At 35.5% G+C, this 22,245-nt stretch overlaps 1 protein-coding gene across 2 annotated transcripts in view; it reads left to right on the forward strand.

Annotated features, from left to right (window-relative positions):
* Positions 1-20,282, forward strand: part of Pde3a (phosphodiesterase 3A) — a 308,184-nt gene extending 287,902 nt beyond the window's left edge. For both annotated transcript variants that reach the window (XM_076854166.1, XM_076854167.1), the window contains 6 exons: positions 3,078-3,191; positions 3,324-3,523; positions 5,525-5,728; positions 6,407-6,562; positions 8,348-8,606; positions 16,272-20,282. In XM_076854166.1, the coding sequence (XP_076710281.1) occupies positions 3,078-3,191; positions 3,324-3,523; positions 5,525-5,728; positions 6,407-6,562; positions 8,348-8,606; positions 16,272-16,519 (1,181 nt within the window). In that variant the 3' untranslated portion in view covers positions 16,520-20,282. The remainder of the gene's footprint in view (positions 1-3,077; positions 3,192-3,323; positions 3,524-5,524; positions 5,729-6,406; positions 6,563-8,347; positions 8,607-16,271) is intronic.
* Positions 20,283-22,245: the final 1,963 nt, after the last annotated feature.

Genomic DNA, 22,245 nt, shown 5'->3' on the forward strand with positions numbered 1-22,245 from the left:
AGAAGATAATCATCAAGTCATGCCCCTTCAAAGATCCAAAGGTTTGGGGATTTTTGTTGTTGTTTGTTTGTTTTAGGATGCTTTTTCTGATTGCAAAGACTTTCCTCTCTATAATAGATTTTTTTTTTTCTTTGTTGAATCTTCTCATTCTTATTGTTCCAGTTTGAGAAGTGTGGAGAATGGAATGGCTCAGAAGTGCCTATGGTCATGGAGCTATTAATGTCAGTAGTGAGAGCAGAGTCGGCCTGTGTTAACTCAGTTCAGTTCAGCCACAAGTGAAGGACACACTGATCAGTTAGATGCTGAGGTGACATGAAACAAACTGGAAGGGCAAAACTATTACAGTATAGATACATTCCAAAGTGGGGAAAAAAACCAAAAAACTGCACTAAGTATGCTTTCAGCCAGGGATGGTGGTACACACCTGTAATTGCAGCTCCTCAGGAGGCCAAGGCAGAAAGATCACAAGTTTGAGGCCAGTCTCCACAACTTAGCAAGACCCAGTTGCAGAATAAAAAGGGCTGGGGATGTAACTGAATGGTAGAGCACCCCTGGGTTCAATCCCATAATACTGCAAGAAATAAAATATTTAAAAAATGTTGTTTCTATTCTTTACTACATTCCTTTTCTTTATGGTACATAGAAGCATAGATAGAATTTTAAGTTAAAAAAATCTATAAACTTGGTTCTAAAATCTATAAAATTGACATACAACCCCAACCCCTCCAATAGTTCAGGTCAACTCTGCTTTTTAGTTTATGGAGGAAGTTGAAAAATATCAAGGTAGAAGAGGGAGATGGCCAACTCTAGAAAGGTGGCAGGATGTGTATTACATGTTAGTGTGTACTTGTGTGTTTGTCAAGGAGGGAGGGCGTCTTGCCACATAGGTGTGGGAATTACTAGAATTTTAGGAATAGGTCCAAAATGCAGAAATGAAATGATAAGGATGATAAAAAGGGTGAAATAAAAATAGTCCTAATAATCTTTTTTTAATCACTTTCAGTTCCTGACTGTGGCCAGAACAAATAAAAAGAATCCTTTGAGCACATTCATATATTATATGAAAACTTCTCAATGTTTTAGGTTGACTTGGCTAGCTTTTTTCCTAGGTGCTCTTGCTTCTGAGCTGGGTCACCAGAGAGTTAATGCAAAGGCAATAGAGATACAAGCACTTGGCATAATACTTGGACATAGTACATAGCAAAAGTAAATATTTGTTTGGCAAACATGTCATTAACTGCTGACAAGGCAGATGGTTTTCCATTCTGCTTACATGATTGAAGACAGAGTAATCCTCCTAGACATATGCATAAGTAACTAGACATGTGTATTTAAGCAGTTAGATTTGGTAAGCTATTGTTTTATTTACTACTTTTGGACCTATTCTCAGAAAACAAAAGGAGTCCTTTTTTTTTTTTTTCTCATATGCTGTACCTGGTCTCATAAAATGAATTTGGCAGCTTTCCTTCTCTTTACAATTAAATCATTAAGAAGCAAATCATTAAGATGAGATTGTTTGTTCATCAAAGTTTTATAAAAATGACCCATGAAATCTTCCAGGCCTGGCTCTTGAGGTAGACAGGATAGGAGAGGGGGCAGTATGACCCAGAAGGCTCTGCCTATGCTGTTCCTATCCTCCCTTGCAATGCTGGGCTCATGCACAGGCGATATGACTTGCAGCAGGAATGGTACCACCTTGCATGCAGTCATCTCTTCAGTTGCAGCAGGAAAGGAAATTGAGAAGTTTGCTCCCAACAGTGGCACCCTCTCTCCCAAGTGATATTCTTCCTCTACCAGATTATCACAGTCTTCTACCTCCCCAAGAACTTAGAACAGCTATTATTTGAACAATTCAATTCTTTGTCTTTTTGTTTTGTTTTTACAAATCCATCATTAATTGTGGGAGAAAGCCAGTGAACTGCACATTTTCTGTCTTGTTCTACATCAAAAACATTTTGTATGGGGATAATATTTATCATAAATATTTCCTCCTCCAGGAGACTCATCTGATAGAATGGTAGCTTACTGTGTATTGGCATGTTAACACATAGTCCCTTCTGTGATTCTCAGAATTGTATGATGAAATTGGCACTATTATCCCCACATTTTTTTTTAAAAAAAAAGAAAATGAGATCTTTAAAATCTATCTTGTTTTCATGATAAGAAAATGAGTTTTGAGTAACTTACCCCATATAATGTGGGTAATAAATATCAGAGCAGAAGACAAATTCATATCTGTCCCAAATCCAGAAAATTCTAGTATGATCAACTCTGCATGGCTTAGGTACAGACATAAACTGATAGTAATTGTCTTATCTGTAAGTTATCTATAAATGTAATTGGCTTGTATCATTGAAGGTAGTCTATGTTCAGGTATACGGGCTCTAATCTTAATAAAACTGCTCTTGGATGACTGTACAATACCACTGTTCACATCCAGCAGTGACACAAGGGCACAGGTTTTGTTCTTTCCTTCTTGGGAGTCTGGGGAGGCCATCTCTAGGAAAGCTTTCCCGGGGAGATCTTCTCAAGCCCAAACCCAGGCCCTTGGATTTAATTCCTGGGGTGTTTACCTATGATTTAGCAATATGTCATCACTTAAAGACATACCTCAGTGTTGCCAGAAATATAGGAAAATAATGGGAATCCTCATTCCATTCACAGATTAAATCTGGGTTTCCATTTGTCAGAGATGAATTGTAATGTGATCTGCTTAAAGTCTATCAAGGCTCTTTCTTTTGCTCTGGCCCTCTGCATGGCCTCACACAGAGGATGAAAAGAAAACACTACAGATGTTTCGTATAGTAAGTTTCGTGTAGTAGGTTTCTGGTAGACTCTAGATACAAATTTTTCAATTTTGAATATCATGCATACTGGATGCAATGAGTATTGTTTTTTCTTATTAGAAAGAATACCAGGGAGTTGTGGAAGAGTAATCAAAAAAGATTTGAGAGAGTATAGCAGGCATTCACTGGGGTGTTAAGCTAGGACCAAGCTGTTTATCCAGTAGATGGCACTATTAGTCCTTGATCCCAAAAGTTCACCAGTTGATGACCGTTCCTTTGCATTGGTTACAGATCACAACAGAGTCCATGCCACTGATGTCTTACATGCTGTTTGGTATCTTACTACCCAACCTATTCCAGGCCTCTCAACTGTGATTAATGATCACGGATCAGCAAGTGATTCAGGTATGTATCCAGCACCTCTGCGCTCCCTTGTGCCAGATAGGAACACATGGTTTTATAATAAGGAAGTCAAAACAAATATTTTCAGTTTCATAGGTTTTAAAAATTTCTATTACTTTAATTTTCTCTTCTCAGATTCTGACAGTGGATTTACACATGGACACATGGGATATGTATTTTCAAAAATGTATAATGTGCCAGATGATAAGTATGGATGTCTGTCGGGGAATATTCCTGCCTTAGAGCTCATGGCACTGTATGTTGCTGCAGCCATGCACGATTACGATCACCCGGGAAGGACTAATGCTTTCCTGGTGGCCACTAGTGCCCCTCAGGTAAATCTTTAGATTTTGATTAGGAGAGCTAATCCAGTATAGAGATTTCTCTGAAGAAAATTAATTTTATACATTTGGCTTACACCAAGTAAACATAATCAAATTATACTTATTCATAGGATAAAATTCTTAAAGATCATACTGATTTTGAAAAAAAAAAATCATTGTTCCAAGATATTCTCTCTCTCTCTCTCTCTCTCTCTCTCTCTCTCTCTCACACACACACACACACACACACACAATCATTGTTTGTTCCAGAATCTTCATGGTGGTACATAACTTTATTATGCATAAGAATTCTTTCTAGTTTTCTTCTGAAGAAGAAAAATCTAGTTGAATCCATGCTAATGAACCTCTTCAACAACAACAAAAGGCAACCTATGCAAATGCCCCTTTCTGAAAAGATTAGAGAAACCAAATCTTCTTGAACTTTTAAGAATGTAAGGTCTCTTTGTATACAAATCTTAGTCCTTGGAAATATATTCATGATAACAACTCTGAATTCTTAAGGCCTATCAACTGGCTGGTAGGAATTTAAGATCAGTTTATTCCTTTTGTTTGAAGGAATTTTTTTTTTCTTAACCTAGGCATAGATTGCAAAAATGAATAGCATTAGGAAGTCATCTTGGTGTGTTTAAGTTTGAGTCAAAAATTAATCACTAAATATCTAGGCATCTCCACTTATACAATTAAACCCAACCATTTCCCCCTCTATTTATAAACAATTGACTCAAGCTACCAAACATCCTGAGGCCCTCTGTGCCTCCAAGAGGAGCTAGAGGCCAGTCTAATCCTGTGTTTCCTTGTTTGCCTTTTTTCTTTTATCTGACTCTCATCCATTTCCCCAATAGTTTTTCTTGACTATTCCATGATTTTTCTTGAATCTGTATACAAGAACAACCATGTTTTTCCCCCAACTACCTACTTTATCTTCTTTCCGCATACCCTTCATACACCAGAATTAGTTTCCCTAAAGATGGGGAAATCCTTGGGGCTGGGCATGTGGCTCAAGCGGTAGCATGCTCGCCTGGCATGTGTGCGGCCTGGGTTTGATCCTCAGCACCACATACAAACAAAGAAGTTATGTCTGCCAAAACTAAAAAATAAATATTAAAAACTCCTCTCTCTCTCTCTCTCTCTCTCTCTCTCTTAAAAAAAAAAAAAAAAAAAGATGGGGAAATCCTTTTGCCAGCATGGTTCACTCTTCAGATTTTCCTGCAGGTCTGTCTTACTCACCTTAACCTGGATATTTATATGCTTAGCCTTCCCCAATTCTATGCCTTTTCTTCCCTTTATACACTGTCTCTCACACTAGTGTTCAGCATTTTTTTAAGGCAATTTCTGTTTTTTTCTCGCAACTTCTCATTATTAGAGATTTCCAAAACAAGCAGATGTATGTTTACTATATATCTTTAAGTACTAGGTATTTCCCATGGCTGATTATGGGGTAAAAATGTTTGGGGTTGAGGCATCCCTGGGATTCCATTCTTCTTCACTAGTTGCATATGTTTAAGAGGAAATAATTCTGTTGCCTGATACAGAAAGTAACTGAGTTACCTTATAGGGATAATTGATATATTTATATATATGTATGTGTATTAAAATACGTGTCTGTTTAAACTTACAAATATATGTATATAATAAATTCCTGTGCCCTGCAAAGAAAGAAATCTTAAAAAAAAAAATTTAAGGTATGCTGACTCTATTAAGATAGGCTACTACCCCTCACTTGTGATTGTTTGGGCAAAAGTTTCAAGGAAAAGAACTTAACATGACTGAAAAAGCATATTTAACCAAGAAAAGGAATCAACAGTCAAGACGCAGTAGTAAATGATTCTTAATAACCAGCACTCAAAACACAATTTTTTTTTTTTGCTTTTCCACGAAAAACAAACAAAAAAATCTATTTCAGAAGCATTGCATATTCTCCTTTATTTTTGTGATTCTTTTTTAAACTTACTCACTGATCTCTTGAACTCTTACTCTCCTACTCTTGCCCAGGCGGTGCTATACAACGATCGTTCAGTTCTGGAGAATCATCACGCAGCTGCAGCTTGGAATCTTTTCATGTCCCGGCCAGAGTATAACTTTCTAGTTAACCTTGACCATGTAGAATTCAAGCACTTCCGTTTCCTTGTCATTGAAGCAATTTTAGCCACTGATCTGAAGAAACACTTTGACTTTGTAGCCAAATTTAATGCCAAGGTAACTACATTTGTTTCAGTCTTCATTTTATGGCCACAGGGAACAATATCGTAGAAACAAACTGTTGAACAAAACTCTGTCAATTCTTACTTATCAGCTGGGAAAATGAAATCCAGTAACATTTTTACCACAGCAGAAATAGAAGGTAGTAGTCTCAATCTAGCTACTTGGAAGTTAAGTCTCTATGTGATGTATTATACTTTGTTCTACAGAGAAATAAAACATTGAAAGTGTGATTTTTGTTTAACTTGCTCTTCTCTCTATGATATAATTATATATGAATTATATGGCAGTAACATAGGTCAAAAATTTGATACAAAAGATGTCATGCAAATATAAATGCCTAAATATTACTGCAAGATAACTTTTTAAATCATTTATAGCTTTAATATTTTACTGGCAATAAATATGCTGACTTTAAATAGCACTTATTATCAATTTCATTGTTCATTATTTTACTTTTTTGATTAATTATTTTACTATTTCTGGAAGCCATTGTCTTATTCTTGAGATATATCCCCATTCCCAATAACATTATTTAAAAACTCTAAGTTCCTAATTTTTTGGTATTCTGATCTCTACATAGTAGAAAGATATGTGTATTCTATTGCTTTTTTTCCTCCTGTTCAATTTTTGCTTTGCTTGAGGTAAATCATTTTAACTGTATCCTTTAAACAGGTGAATGATGATGTTGGAATAGATTGGACTAATGAAAATGATCGTCTATTGGTTTGTCAAATGTGTATAAAGTTGGCTGATATTAATGGACCAGCCAAATGTAAAGAACTCCATCTTCAGTGGACAGAGGGTATTGTCAATGAATTTTATGAACAGGTAACTACTTGAACCATTTCATCTATCTGAACCTACACTTTTAGGCTGCTTGTTAATTCACCAAAGCTTCTGAAAGACTGCTAGGAAGTATGATCACTCACTTTTATATCATGCTTTTATTAAAAACAAACAAGCAAAGCAAAAAAAAAAAAAAAACCTGCCCTGTTTTGAATAGTAGTTTAAAACTGACACATAAAAAAGACTAAACTATACCCATAGAATTCTAAATTAAAGTTATTTATGGTGTTTGGGGGAAAGATGTTGAAATAATTGAATTACCTATTAAACATTAGAAATACTCTTGAAATATTGTTTTTTTAGTAGATTTAGTATAATAAAAAGCTAGTTTAAATTTAAATGGAGGAATATATAATACATTAAGTTCATTTACTTTTCCAATATAGTTAATAACAACAGTTCATAAAAGCTAAAATATTGGCATTCTGTTTGATATAGCAAGAAGAGTTAATAGACTATCAGAAAAGTCTCCATAATAACATAAGTGTGGGGCAATACTGTCCAGGTTATCCTGCATTGACCAGATTAAGCTTGAATCTTTCTGTCCATTGTTGTGAATTTCTCACTTAAGAAAATGTGGAGGTGAGGGAGCATGGGTGAAGGACAGGAACCAGTGACATGAAATAGCATGAACAGTAAAGCAACAGAGGTAATGGAGTGATTGTCTTTAGATGTCTTAAAAGCTCTGTACAAATATAGGAGTAGATTTATCATAATGTTGATGTCAAGATTAAAAATGGTAAATTATAAAAAGTACTCAATACAAATCTGATTCATAAGAAAGGTCCGATACCTCTCTGTTGCCTTAAATGTGTGTTTACCAGTCTGTAAAAGTTATCGGGAGATATAGCTTAGATCAGTGTCGGAGACAAAATTATAATACTAAAGATATCCCATCATAGGGTGAGGAACCTTATAAAGTAATAAATATCTGTCATTGGACATGTTTAAACAGGGATTAGAATGAACTATGGGTATTATGGGCATTATTCATATACAGAAGAAAATGATTCATTTTTAAAAAAATATATGTTGCCTTTTCTGGGATTGGGATTACTTCTTGATCGTGAAATATTGAAATGCACAAAAATGTGAAGGAAAAGGAAAATCCACTTATAATAGTTGAACTATTTAGGCATAATCTTTATTGATATTTTGATATATTTCCTTCCTTAAGTTTTCTAGGTAACCTGTGGTTTATGATCTGTTATCATTTTCCAAGAAGATCTAAAGTTGTTCAAAACAAAACACACATACTTTAATACTATTAAACAAAATAAGAAAACATAATCACAGAAGATGTCATTCAAACAAAATCTAGGGTAAAGTAGCAGCTTGAATTGAGCAATAAATTATTTTAAGCTTTCTGGTAACCAAGGCAAAAAGAAAAAGCATGATAGATCATATTTGTTAGAGTAGCATTCCCAGCATTGCGTTTTAGGATGCATTTGTATTCTCCTATGAAGGACCCTGACTAGTGTGATAAGAAATATTATCTACTGAGATATTAAGCCACTCCTTGCATTTCTCCATGACAAAGCTCAACATCACAAAATTAGTTAATGGAAACAACAAAGAATTGCTCTCTAAATCTTAGAGATTTGGGTAGAATCTCTGAGCCATCAAGTAAAGTCAGTTGAGCATGAATATCCATGCTCTTACATATCTATACATTGTAGATGACAAGAGAATGTTGACTTTTTGGTATCTTAGACTCTTCTCTTTCACCTTTCTAGCTAGCTATTCATGCTAAATCCCTGTTTCTAGGGTGATGAGGAAGCCAGCCTTGGGCTGCCCATAAGCCCCTTCATGGATCGGTCAGCTCCTCAATTGGCCAATCTTCAGGAATCCTTCATCTCTCACATTGTGGGTCCTCTGTGCAATTCCTATGACTCAGCTGGACTCATGCCAGGAAAATGGGTGGAAGATAGCGATGAGTCAGGAGACACTGATGACCCAGAAGATGAAGAGGAGGAAGCAGCAGCAACAAATGAAGAAGAAACCTGTGAAAATAATGAATCTCCAAGTAAGTTACAAAATCTAGCTCCAATATGTTTTTCCTAAGATTATTTTCTTACTGAGGTTCAGATGAATTTTATGCTTCACAAAAATTACGTTTTGAGGCCAGAGATTATCTGCTGGGTTTAATAACCCTTCGGGGTTGTATATATTACACAAAGATATATTCTCTGCCATGAAGTTAAATAAAATTCAGAGTTGAAGCCTTTGCATCAGAATATCTTAATGGTTTGGAAATGAATTGCATTTCTGTTAATATGGAGACCAACCACAACGTTTTCTGGGCTTGGTCAAGGGAAAGTTCTGTGAAAAGGTAAGAGATAGCATTCCTTCCTTCATTCAACAAACACTCTGTGCCAGTCATTCTTCCAGGTACTGAAGTTAGAGCTACGCAAATCCTTGCTTTGTAGACTTGCACTCTAGTGGGGTCAGCAGAAACAACACAGATCATTACATTTGTAGTATGTTGGGTACTGATAGATACTAGAGGGGAAAAATAGGAACATATGAAATATTGTGGAGAAAGTTTATTTTTCTAAAATTGTAGATAGCCAGGGAAGGGGAAATATGAGTAAGAAAGAGAATTAAAAAAAAAAAGAAAAAGAAGTAGAGGAATAATTCATGGGGATATAAATGAAAAGAAGGATTTCAAACAAAGGAGAAAGTAACATGTGCAAAGCTCTTGAAGTAGGATTGGCTGGGGTAGTCAAGAACATTAAATGATAAAATTCAGAGTTGAAGAGAGAGGCAGCAGAAAGCCACATAGTATAAGCATTGAAGGTAAGGCTCTGTAGGTTACTATAAGGATTCTGGTGTTTATGCCAAGATGTGAATCATCAGTTGTTTTTGACAGAAGAGTTTGTGAACTCAACTTACATTTTAGCCAGATTGCATCAGCTACCATGTTTGGAATATTCTTTAGGTTGAGGTGGGAGAAGTAGAAGTAGGTATTGTTTAGAGGACATTGTAGTTTCCTGAGTGAGGTGTCTATGACTTTGGACCAGGTGAGTGGCAATGACAATGAAAATAAGTTACAGCTCTACTTGGCTTGGGGTGCATCATTGCAACCAGTCTAATCCACTTAAATTAAATGAATATAAAAAATATTTATTTTTCTTATTTCTCTTGCCATGAGACAAAAAGTAGTGACTGATAGCATAATTAGTAAAACTCATGACCTTTAAAATGACAGCGTGCAGATACTGCCCTTGCTTTCAGGAGAACACAGTGTTTTTTTTCTGTCGACTTGCCCAGGTAGACAAAGTGCAACCTTAATATTTTTCAAAGACGTGATTAAAATATTACCAATGAAAAAAATCCTGATTATTTCTCTCCTATTTTTATCATAGCCAGGATAACGCCTACCTTAGTTCATCTCAACCATCTAGTAAGGAGCCTCTGTATGTTGTATAGATTAATTTTCCCTCTTGTATATAAGCCCCTGTTGATAGCACACCCAGCATAGGTGAAGAGGTCATTATCAATTTAGAAGAGAGGCAAATTTGGCTTTATGCTAGATTATTGTTTGTCCTATCCTATCTGTTAACTTCTGTACAGAATGGAATGTAAAAGGAAAAGTTGTTTCTATAAAACAACAAAAGTTGTATTCTGTAAAAGTTATTATATTTCTGTGATGCTTATAAAAAGATTTCCATCAGAAATTTTGTGTTGGCCTTGGGATTCAGAGCCAGGAGGCAAGACTTTGAATTCATGAGTTATTTATTCATTTATTTAATAACCATGTGTGTGTTTTCTCTTCAAAGAGCCAAGTAGCTTGCTGTATCATTAAGGATAAGACAGTTTTTCCACTGAATGACATTGGAAGGTGTTTGTCAGCTTAGCCTCTGGAAGAGCTTTTCTCCTGTGGGCCCTGACTGGTTGCTATTTGAACTCAGATACACTAAAAACAAAAAACCAATCCAGGGATCTGGAATGCAAGGACCCAGACAAGGACATTATATAAGAGACTCAACTGATCAACCTAGGCTTTGGTAGCAAGCGCTGAAATGAAATGTTTCTTCCATTTTGTCTGTCTGTCGGGCTGGGGCTGGTTGACCATACTGGCATCCAGATTCTGATATGTCAGTGTTCTGACCTTATCATTTTTATCAAATTCACTAAAGCAGCAATGAGAATTATGTGGATTCTGTAATGCCTTTCAAAATTTAACTGGAACCTTTCATTAAAATTTAAAACACACCACCCAGTGAAGTGGCACTGAAGCTTTCAAAATACTATCTTTAAAGTATTCCTCACAGCCAAGAAAAAAAAAATGGTAAATGTCGAGCAATGTGAGCATTTCTAAATATTGACCACATAGAGTAATGGAATTTCAATTAGCTACCTCATTTTAAATATAGCTAAACTAAGGTTCTGAAATTTAAGCAGTATCTCCAGGTTATAGAACAGGAGGAAGAATCCAGTTTTTCTCATTTTTATCTCTGTTGCTTTGGGCTCTTAGTAATTTTAGTTTCACCATTCATATTGGCTGAAATAGTTACTTTGATTTGGCCTGACTTAGATTTCAGAAAAGAACTAACTTAATGTGCATTGATAACTTCTGCAATTTGCCAAACTTGGAGATCTCCCAGGAAACACAGAATAAAATGTTTCAGTATGGTGTCCTAGGGAATGAAGGCTTTTACCCCACCTCATAATTAAATCTGAAAGATTCCTACGGCGAACTAAGAGGTTTCTAATGAAGTACTAAGCTGCATTTAGAATTTAAGCAATGAAAGGCTCTTTGTTCTCATTTCAAAAGGTTCCAGTGCTGAACAATTTGGCTCCCAATATAGGCATGTTTTAGACCACCTGCAGATTCTAATCTACGCACATTTATTTGGTACAAACTTTCTTCTACGTCACCTTATTCAGTATAATCCCAGAGAGGTTTATTCCTAATGTTTAACAGCATTAATAAGAGAACAGCTGCTCTCATGGGGACTGCCCCAAAAGGAAAAGGAGAAGAATTGAGCTTTTGTTAGTTTCTTCCACATAAGTGTGTACAACTTTAAGATGGAGTGATCACCTTGAGCAATAGCATCTTTCCTATAACAGTGATTCAAAACTGACCTTTAGCCAATGGTCATCTGTCACTCCTTTGATTCAAAGGATTAAGTAAAAAAGCATCAACATTTAAAAATTTCTCAATAGAAGCTAATTTGTGCTGAAATGCAATAAAATCAAAGTAGAAATAGGTGAGTAGATGGCTCTGATAGAATTATTTTTTAAATTCGCTTTTAAAACTTGGATGTATGAATATTTTTATTGACCTTGATAGAAAATAAAAAAAAATTGTCATTAAAGAAATGAGGATATGCAATGAAGTGTGTATATATTTTAGGTTTTTTTTTTTTTAAATACTGCCCTTGTTAGGAAGCTTTCAGATGAGAAATGGGTATATGAGATCATTCCCCAGGGTCCCATGCAGTGCTGCTGCCCCTTCTTCATCCAGTGTGGTGAATTCTCATGATTTCCTTCCAGCTCAGGTGCCCTGTCTTTTAAAAAGAAAAAAGAAAAAAGAAAAAAGATCTCTATCTATTGGCCCACAGGTTTTGATATATTAAAAGAAAAATAACACACAACCTTTTTTAAATGGCAAGGAAAGCATTATTCAGGATGGTTGCAATTGGAGTCTAGACTATTGCAGTAAAGGAGAAAAACAGAACTGCTCTGAAACAAAAAGCAGGAGAGTTTTTAAATACTGACTGTAGCTAGTTAAACTGAGAGGCCTTGCGGGGAGTTGGGTGATGTGATGAGGCCATCTGTGTGCATTAATTGGTGCATATTGAAGGTAGGCTCCTGCCGTCCTAGGACTTTCTTCTCCTTCCCTTCCCCATTTCTTTCTCTCTTCCCTCTTTCCCTCTCTGGTTCCTTTTATTTTCCTTTTCCCCTTTCCTTTCCCTCCTTCCTTCTTTCTCTCTCATTTTTAAAATTCTATAATAAGAATATTTAATATTAGATCTACTTTCTTAAAATAATAAGTGTGAAGTTGCTAGACATCTGGTGTATACATTATATTTATAGTTGTCAATATTGTATTGGCATTATCTTTCTTGATTACCATGCAAAGGAATGTGTCCCAGGTCCCTGATAGCAACATTCCTGGATTGTAAAACCGGCTACAGGCTGGGAGAAGATTCATCTAAATTGCACAGGTACAAAGAAATTTTACTGTCTAAAGTAAATGCTTTAAAAAGAGGGAAATCGGGGCAGGGCGGGGGGGGGGGGTGATGACAAAAACGACTCTGTATACTTTTTTCCCCTATAGACAGGGGAAAAAACTTTCTAAAATTTAGTCAAGCTGAGAGCAATAGCACTGCAGTATTGGTCACATGTGTATGTCTGTCTGAAGCTGCACAGGTATTTGTTCAGTTTCTGCCTTCTTGCCTTCTCTCTTAGAGTGTGAGATGCTTTAAGGCAAGCTGTGAGCCTAACTGATCTTTGTTTCAACAACATCCAGAGAAGTGTTTATCACTTAGTCAATACAAGTTTGATTGATGGGTCCATGTCATGAATAAATGTTAAACATAGTAAATAAATATTTGAAAATTCTTGCTCATAATTCTTCTGTTTTCATTTTCCTAGGACTTATTCAACTTAATGATTTTTATGTGTCTGTATGGTTCAAAAGCAATTCCCTTTTCTATACTGTGTTTTAAAAGTTGATCTTATTATCCTTTAAATGCAAAAAAATTCTGTTAGGTAATTTATAAAACTGTTAAAAATCACTAGCACTTCCACAAAAATGTTGGTAGGTGCCCTCCAAGAGGTCTAGATTCTTTTGACGCATCCCATAGCAATTGGCTTTGGTTTTGTTTCTGTTATTAATATCTGCCCCCTCCCCCCACCCAGGCTTTTTTCTTCTTTCGAGGATATGCATTGTAAACCATAAGTATTTTATTAAGTAGACCCAGATACCCCTTTTGATCATGCACTATTACTAGTTTAATGTGGTCTCAATTGGATCAGAATTTCCTGTGGACTCATATTGTTGTTATTCTTACCTCTCGTCAACACTTCCTCATTTACCTGCAACTATGGAATGTAAGCAAGAAAGTATCTTACTGGATACTTGGTAAAGTCTGAGGCTTGCTTTGTACACAAAAGAGGAGAAAAGAGATGCTAAGCTGGGCAAGTTTATAGTCTAATGGTAGGATCTTTGTCTAAATAATAAATTCTTGGCCTAAGTCTAAAAATGTCACTCAGAAGAAGGTACCAAGAATTATATTCCAGTTGCTTAGAAGGGAGGTCTGTTCTTTCCTAAAGTGCAGAGCCTCTGCCTACTCTACCTCTCTCACTGGGCTCTCCCAGACACCTCATGTTCTCTAGGTCCTATTCACACTCCTCAGACCTGCTCCTCATCTAATGTATGTCTTACCACCATCTTCTTACCTGCTCAGCCCAGAAAGCTCAAGGTTATATTGACTCCTCTCTCTCCTTCATTCCCTACCTCTTAATTGGTTCCCAAGTCCTGTTGATTCTACCTGAGAAATATATATCATAATACTTACCATCATTTCCATTACCCTGTCCTGGTCCAAGCCACCATCATCCCGCTGTCTCCTCCCACATGGTTCACCTTTCAGAGACTTGGTAATATTTGAAAAAGATGTACCTACTCATTCACCCCATCTTCCCAGTGGAGCAGGCTCCTTGCTGACATATATTGTGTAGGTTAAGTCTCCCTTACCTAAAATACTTGGGTCCAGACTTCTTCAGATTTGGTATTTTTCAGATTTCACAGTATTTGAATGTATATAATAAGATATTTGGGGATGGGACCCAAGTCTAAATATGAAATTATTTTGTGTTTCATATTTATTGTATATCTTACAACCTGAAAGTAATTTTATATTACATCTTTAGTAGATTTCTGTTTTGACTATAATCTATCACATAAGGTTAGTGTAAAATTTTTCACTGGTGGCATCATGTTCACACACAAAACATTTTGGATTCTGGGACATTTTGCATTTGGAGTTTTTAGATTACAGATATTCATCTGTAATTAGTCTTTTTTTGTCTGTAAGTCACCAGAATCTAGCACAATACCTGGTACCTGTGACGTGCTTATAATTCTGAAAATTCATCTTTAATACTTTTTTTCTTTTGCTTTTCAAAGGCATAAATGGAATTATTTAGGGAAGTAGGTTCACATTCAAGGGTGAATGGGGTAATCTCAAAAAAGAGACACCCTTGGGGTAAAGCAAGGTCTTTTAATACTTTCAAATTGAAAACTGTTCCTGGTAACAAGAAAATGTAAATTATTTATTGATTAAATGCTGAGCCTTGTCATATAAGGTCTGTATAGGTCTGAGCAAGGCTCCATCAAAGCATCTATAATCTAGAAGATGATCTGATACCTAAAATATATGAGAACAAGGTATGTTCTTTAAGGAGGGACATTATTCAAGACTCTTTTTGTTATAAATTACTAATTTCCCATTGAATGAGTATATCCTGAAAGGGAAAAATATTGGTTTCATGTAAGTAGAATGTAGGCCACTAGCAGTGTTTACTTGCTTTTACTCCTGTCTGCCTCACCTTCCCATTAATTTGTTATTTTAACTTTACTTTTTTCATAAAGTAAAGCCAGCTCTATAGCCAGCTGTAAATTATAGCCAGCTCTAAACTATAGCCAGCTCTAAGTTCATATCATTCCAGATATAGAAACAGAGGAGAATAGATTCCAACCCCCATCTTCCAACTCCACATTCATTCTGCATCACTAGAAAAACTCTTGGGGAAGGAATCTGATTGGCCTGACTTGGATCACATGCCAACCCATTAGCCAATCACTGTGACACAGCTCATGCTGTCAGGAGGTAGTTGGGGAACTATTCTTTGACACCTTTTCTAGAACTGCATAATTGAAGGAAGAGAGGTGACTTCTTCCCTAATAATTTTGAATATGCAGATACCAGAAAAAGAGATAATAATAACAAAGAGGGAAAAAAAGAAATAATGTCTACTCTAGAAAGTATATATGGAGGAACATGAAAATTTTAAGAGGAGAAAAGAAATTATTTCTTAGAAGTGGAATCCAGTGAAATCTGACTAGAGGTTATTTTGATGAGTGAATATGAACTTTTAGTGATTAAGACAAGCATTTCAGAAGGGGGAGCAGTACCAGCTTCCAAGTGGAAAAGTCCAGGGTATGTAAAGAAAATAGATCAGTCAAGAATAGACAGAGGTCAGGCTGTAGAACAGGAAGACCATAAAGCTGAGTTTGTACCAGCTTGTGGAAGAACTTAGAATGGAGTTTGAAATTCGTTTTTTAGTTCACACAAAGCAGAAGTCTGACATCAAAAGCATTTTAAAGGAGATTAGCTTTGTAGACTAATTTGAGAGTTGAATTCTTTGACAAAAGAAGACCTAACAAGCAATTCCAGTGGTCCAGGTGAGAAGTTTTGAAAGTCTTAACTGCCGTAGGAGTAATACCAAGACATCAGCAGAACTCTGTGTGGACATTACCCAGTACTGGATACTGTGCAGTTATTTCTCAGTGATGTTTTAATAGTTATTTAGTTATTATCATTTTCCCTTATTTCCTTATTCTTGAAAGCTCCATATGAATCCATTTGGTTCTTAAATCCTATTAATAATATGAAAAGAAATAACTTCTATGTGTTTAGCACATGAATAAATCTAATTTTATGGCCTTTTTTAGGAAAGAAAACTTTTAAGAGGAAGAAAATCTACTGCCAAATAACTCAGCACCTCCTACAGAACCACAAGATGTGGAAGAAAGTCATTGAAGATGAGCAGCGGTTGGTGGGCACAGAAAACCAGTCCCTGGACCAGGCTCCTCAGCAGTACTCCCCAGAGCAGATCCAGGCCATCAAGGAAGAAGAGGAGGAGAAAGGGAAACCAAGAGCAGAGGAGAGCCTGGCCCCAGAGCCGAACCTGGGACCATGAACAGAACAAGCTGTGTTTCCAAACTAATTTGTCACAGACTTTTTTCAAGCCAGCACAACACTTAGACACAACACTGTAGAAATATGAGAAGATGGGCAAATGGCTATTGCATTTTGGGATTCTTCGCATTTTATGTGTTTATTTTTACAGTGAGGTACCTTGTCGAAAAACTCTTGCTCAGAGAAGCTTTCACATTTGCAACACCAGCTTCGACGGATTTTTTTTTTTTTTAAGGAGGATATATATATATGTGTGTGTGTATATATAAGGTCCCACATAGATACATGTACAAACCTTCACACACATGTGCGTATACACACAAACACACTGAAAGCCAGGATCTCTGGCTCCACAATTAAGTAACATTCATATTAAGAAATATAGTGGTCACTGTGATATAATAAATCATAAAGGAAAACAAATCACAAGGGAAATGGTGCAGCTTAGCAACGATGTGGTGCAGCAAATGTAGGTTACTAACTAAGCAGCTTTAGCTCTTCATACTGAGGGATGAAAGTTCCAGAGCATTATTTGGATTCTGATACATCCTGCCAACACCGTGAGAGTGTGTGTGTGTGTGTGTGTGTGTGTGTGTGTGTGTGAGAGTGATTGTGTATTAGTTGAAAGAGTGCTTGTATGCATGTGTGTGCATATGTAAAAGACTTTTGTGGGTTTAGTAGTTTGTAGAATAGCTGTAGCAGATGTCTCAGTACATGTGAACAAGAGAAGGAAGTTCACTCTGGAGTGTCTTTGAAAGGCAGTCATTCCAAATGCCCTCCTCCAATTTAGCTTTAATAAAGGCCTCTTGGCAGATGGAGGGCATTCATGGGCCATTTGATTGATACTACTGCTATACACCACTTGGAGGCGCTGTACCACCAGCCTCAAACCTGGAAGACGGAGGCATTTTCCAGTCTACTAGCCTAATGAATGTATAGGAGCCGTTTGTGAGTGTGTGCACTCACAGAAGATCAAAACACCATTTAGGGGAATGGCATTCTTTATACCTAAACACCTAAAAGGAACTGGAATCAGGTGGTTTCATCAGGTGAGAGTTCTAAAAGGATGCCAGAGAAGGCCTGGGAAATTACATTTAACAATGATCTCCTGTACCTCCTTAATTTGCTGCAAAATGTGTAGTCAAAAATGAAAAGACAAATGGAAACCCTCTGTGGGTTATATAACAGGAGATGAGGGATAAGATGGCAACCTAGGGTTTGGGCATTGACATAAAGAAAGCCTGATCTTGGCAACTTTTAAAGGTTGACCTTGGGGTTGAAGGTCAGGCTGTACCCCCTGTTGTGGTATTTCTAACGCTGTGCCATGGGGTAGTTTCCATCTCAGTCTGGCACATTGTCATGCTTTTTGGCAGGGAAGATTACTGAGGGATTGTTTAGGGACTGGGCTGTTATTGAAAGTCTTTTTTTTTTTTTTTGGTTTGTTTATCTACACTTGTTTATGCTGTGAGCCAAACCTCTATTTAAAAAGTTGATACTCACTTTCAATATTTTATTTCATATTATTATATATGTCATGAATAGTTATCATGATGTAAATATGAAGATTTTTTGTTTGTTTCTGTAGATACTAAACACTTTTTTAAAGAAAAGAAAGGGAAAAGGGAAACATTTTTATAAAGTTATATTTTAATCACCATTTTTATACATTGTAGCTATCTCCAGGTCCAGTAAGAGGGTGTAGTTCATTGGCATAGAGGTCTGTGGACAACTGCTCATCTACCTATTCTAATTTAAAAGATAATCTGATAGTTATTTTTGCCAATTAAATGAAGATGCTGTAAAGAATTTTTTTTTTTCCCAGTAGTAACTCTTGCTAACTGAATGCTAACTAATTTTGGGTCTTTGCCTCCCAGATGAAAGACTTTTTAAACCAATATCAAATTGTTGTAATTGGTGTCCATTTCTCTCCAATGTTTTTGGGACTACAACTCTTAGTTCTGTATACACACTTGCTTGTCACCTAACAATCTCAGCTTCCAAGAAAACCTAGATTGTGATTTCCACTTTTAACTTTTCCTGAAGTCAGAAAGGAGTGTTTACATGAAAAATCCCTTTGTTTCTCATGACTGGATAGTGTATTCTTTCCTTCCAAAGCATGACTTTATAATAATTCATGGAATTTTTTCAAATTAGGTAAAGACAAAGCAAATTTTTCTATTAAGTAGGATAATGTAAAGATGATCAAATGGATGCAAACAATACCTAAATAATTAGTATATATTTCAATTTGTATTTCTGAGTTAACACCAGGTCATCATTATTTAGCATTTGCTGAGTTCCCGTTTTCTTAGAATTGCCTGTGTTTATGTTTGCAAAATGTACTGTGAGTCAAAAACATTTCCCCAATAAAGTTAACAGTTACCCTTACAAATAAGAAAGAAAAAGGAATTTATAATCACATACTCTTTGCATCTGTTTACTTAGAATTAATCTTTTGTCTTTCTCCATATGACTATATATCTCTAAAATGAATAGAAATAGAGGAAAAACCAGGTGTGGAATGAGTCGGGTGGCAGAGCCACTGTGAGAGTCCCTTCTGTGTGTAGGCAGTGTTATTCTGCAAAGCCTTCTGCTTAGAAGCCAGCCTGGCTGGCACCATGGAGTTCTCAGCCAACTGCCTGGATTTGTTTTTGTTTTAAGGTACATGATATAATAGGAATAATAATGACCAAATCAATTGGAACCTCTTATTCCAGAATCATGCTCATCAATCCAGGCAGTTTAGTAACTTTTTCTTAAAAAATAAATTACCATTATATGTAAGCTAGAAGTCAATTGAAATAAAGGAATGGAGATCCACCAGGTGTGTGACTTTCACACATACCTGGTGCATCTTAAAAGATGCACCTAGAGACATAACCAGATATTTTCTGCTTGTGATGTTTTCCCCCTCCTTGGTGACAGCAATATTACTGTGTTCACTTCCAGATCCAGAGCTTACTTCCTGTGGTGCCAATGTCTTTGTTGCAATTTACTACATTTTTATATGAGCCTACTTTTTAGGTGCCATATTAGATAAACTCAGGTCTTTCAAATGAAGGAACTTCCAGCCCACTTAGGGAGAAGGATCGTTGTATAGATAGCCATAAAATCAATATTAGGAAAAATTGGAACAGGTTATTCTCTGTCAAGAAAAAGTCCAGGTATATTCTCTCTGTTATCAATGTTATTTTAAGCATGCTAATAGATTGTCTGTCTTTCTAGTGACATAGCTAAGCCAGACTTTTGAATATTATTTCCTTGGTGAAAACACCACTTTTGCTTTCTTCGTTATCTGTAATTTTTTTTTTTTTTTTGGTCATTTTATAAGACCTGGTTTTGTTCTCAATAAAGGATGAAGACATTAGCTCTGTACAGGAATATGTCTATATTGGTCTTCATCTGACATGTGAAGGAATTTCCTCATATTTTAAAAAGTATCCACTTTCTAAAAAACATAGTGAATTTTGTCTGTTCCATTTTAGTTGGATTCCAGAACAAAACCTAACCATTGCAATCCCAGTATAAGAAAAGGAATTGAGTATCATGCAGATGTTCATTAGATGTATGTAGACTATTAATTTGTGACTTCCCCATGTCCCTTGCCTTTCTTTCCCCAGAGAACTTTCTTGAAGGTAAAAACTGTGCAAAAGGCATGAGACTCAGGCCTATTCTTTGTTTAAATGATGGAAAAGTATAAATTATTTTCTAAGTAATAAAATATGAAAATTATCATTGTAAATAAAGTCTAAAGTTTGAAATGACTGCTTTCTAAAATGAAGTATTTGTTTGATAAACAAGTTCCAACTAATGAGAAATTAATAATCCAGAAATCCTCATATTCTATTTCGGGAGGTATTCTTGGTGCTTCCAAGGGATCACTTCTATCCTCATTATTTATGATATTTCTAGAATAATATTGAAAACTATAATAAAAGTCTTATTGTCCTTCTCTTCCTTCCTAACCCTGATTCCCATTTAATGCCTTCCCCAGTTTCTATGCCAGTTTTAAATAAACTGCGTTTTCAAACTGGCAGAAGTTTCCAATAAGATAGGGTCTGCAAACTTTCATAGTCTAGAGTAAATCAAGATTTTCATTATTCTACAGATCTATCAGCTAATATGTATAGAAAAAAATCCAAATTTGCAAATAGCTCAAATCCAGATTATTAAAAGCCAAATATATCTATGTATTTTGAAGCCAAAGTGAACTTTTATCATCTCTGCTAATAAGCAATGAAATATTTTAAGACCACTGGAGTCATGATTTCTCTCATGATTTCCCCATGAAGTAAAATGATGAATTTGCTGATGTGATCATTTCATTAAAAAAAAAAAAAAAAACGAAGCAAATTCAAATTAAAATTAGGAAACCCATTAACCATTTTAGGTGACGAGCATTCCAAAATTAATTTTTCTTAGAATTTCTAATCGAGGGGAAATACTAGTTTGGGGTTGTATATTCAAATTATGTAAATTTGTTCTTCTAGAAAATATTCAAATTCTTATAGGAAATTCAGTTGGGAATAAGCGAAACTATTGTCACCTAACAATCTCAGCTTCCAAGAAAACCTTGATTGTGATTTCTACTTTTAACTTTTCCTGAAGTCAGAAAGGAATGTTTACATGAAAAATCAAGTTAACTAAATTGCTAATTATGACTTATATAACTTAAATCAAGTTTTGTGTAAGTATTAGTATGTTTTTTACCAATGAACCATTATCAGAAAAAGAGAATATCTTTTTTCTCTATATTGTGCACCATGGATGTTGGGCAATTTGTGCTATTACCTAACATATTGTATCTGTTTAAACACTATTTACTTTTACCTTATGGTGCTTTTTGCCTTACCTGAATTGATCTTTATGTTCACACTAGAAAAATTCTATAGCATGATAACAATGGTGATATAAAACATGGGAGCTTTTGTATGTGTGCTTCTGTGCTAAGTATGTTTGAAGACATAAAAATGAAGATTGCAGCTTTATTGACTTGGTGAAACTCAATATGCTTATTCAAGAATATTGATACAATATAACTTATCTTAATGTACATAAGACCAAAAAATATACGGAACCATGTATAGAAGGAAAACAAAATTGTCTTTAACTCATGCTTAAAGATCCAAAAAGAATCCAAACTTCCTATCTAAAGATAGCCAGTTCTTCTCCATATCATGTTTAAGGTTGATTACCTTGATGTACATTGTTCTCTCTGGATTTCTGCTTCCTTGAAGAGGGGAGCAGACAAGAAAAGCCAAACCTTTTCCTTCTAGAAATGTTGGTCAGGTCCATGTTTGAACATCTTTTCTTATTGCTTCACTTCAAGAAGTGGTTCTTTAATCATGAAAGTAATTCAATCAAAATAAATTGCTTCAAAAAGAGTAATATCAAATCTTCATATGTAAATACTATCAAGAATATTTAAATTTGTTTTCTTGAATCAAAACTATGTTAAATGTTTTTATTAAATTTACTAAGTGATGTTCCATGGTAATGGGATGCTGAATATTTTAACATAACCAGAACTAGAAATGAGCAATCTTGAAAAGATTCAATTATATTTTCAGTGTCCTCATGCTTCATGAAGAAAGATGAAGTTACCATGAATACATAAGGTAGATTAAAATGTATTTCCCCCAGAAATTTAAGTATTCAAAGTATAGTCTGAACTCTTCTGAGATATTCCAAAATGAAAGAATGTCTTACCCAGTAATTTATCATGGC

This window comes from Callospermophilus lateralis, chromosome 4 (assembly GCF_048772815.1).
Source record: "Callospermophilus lateralis isolate mCalLat2 chromosome 4, mCalLat2.hap1, whole genome shotgun sequence".
Classification (NCBI taxonomy): Eukaryota; Metazoa; Chordata; class Mammalia; order Rodentia; family Sciuridae; genus Callospermophilus; species Callospermophilus lateralis.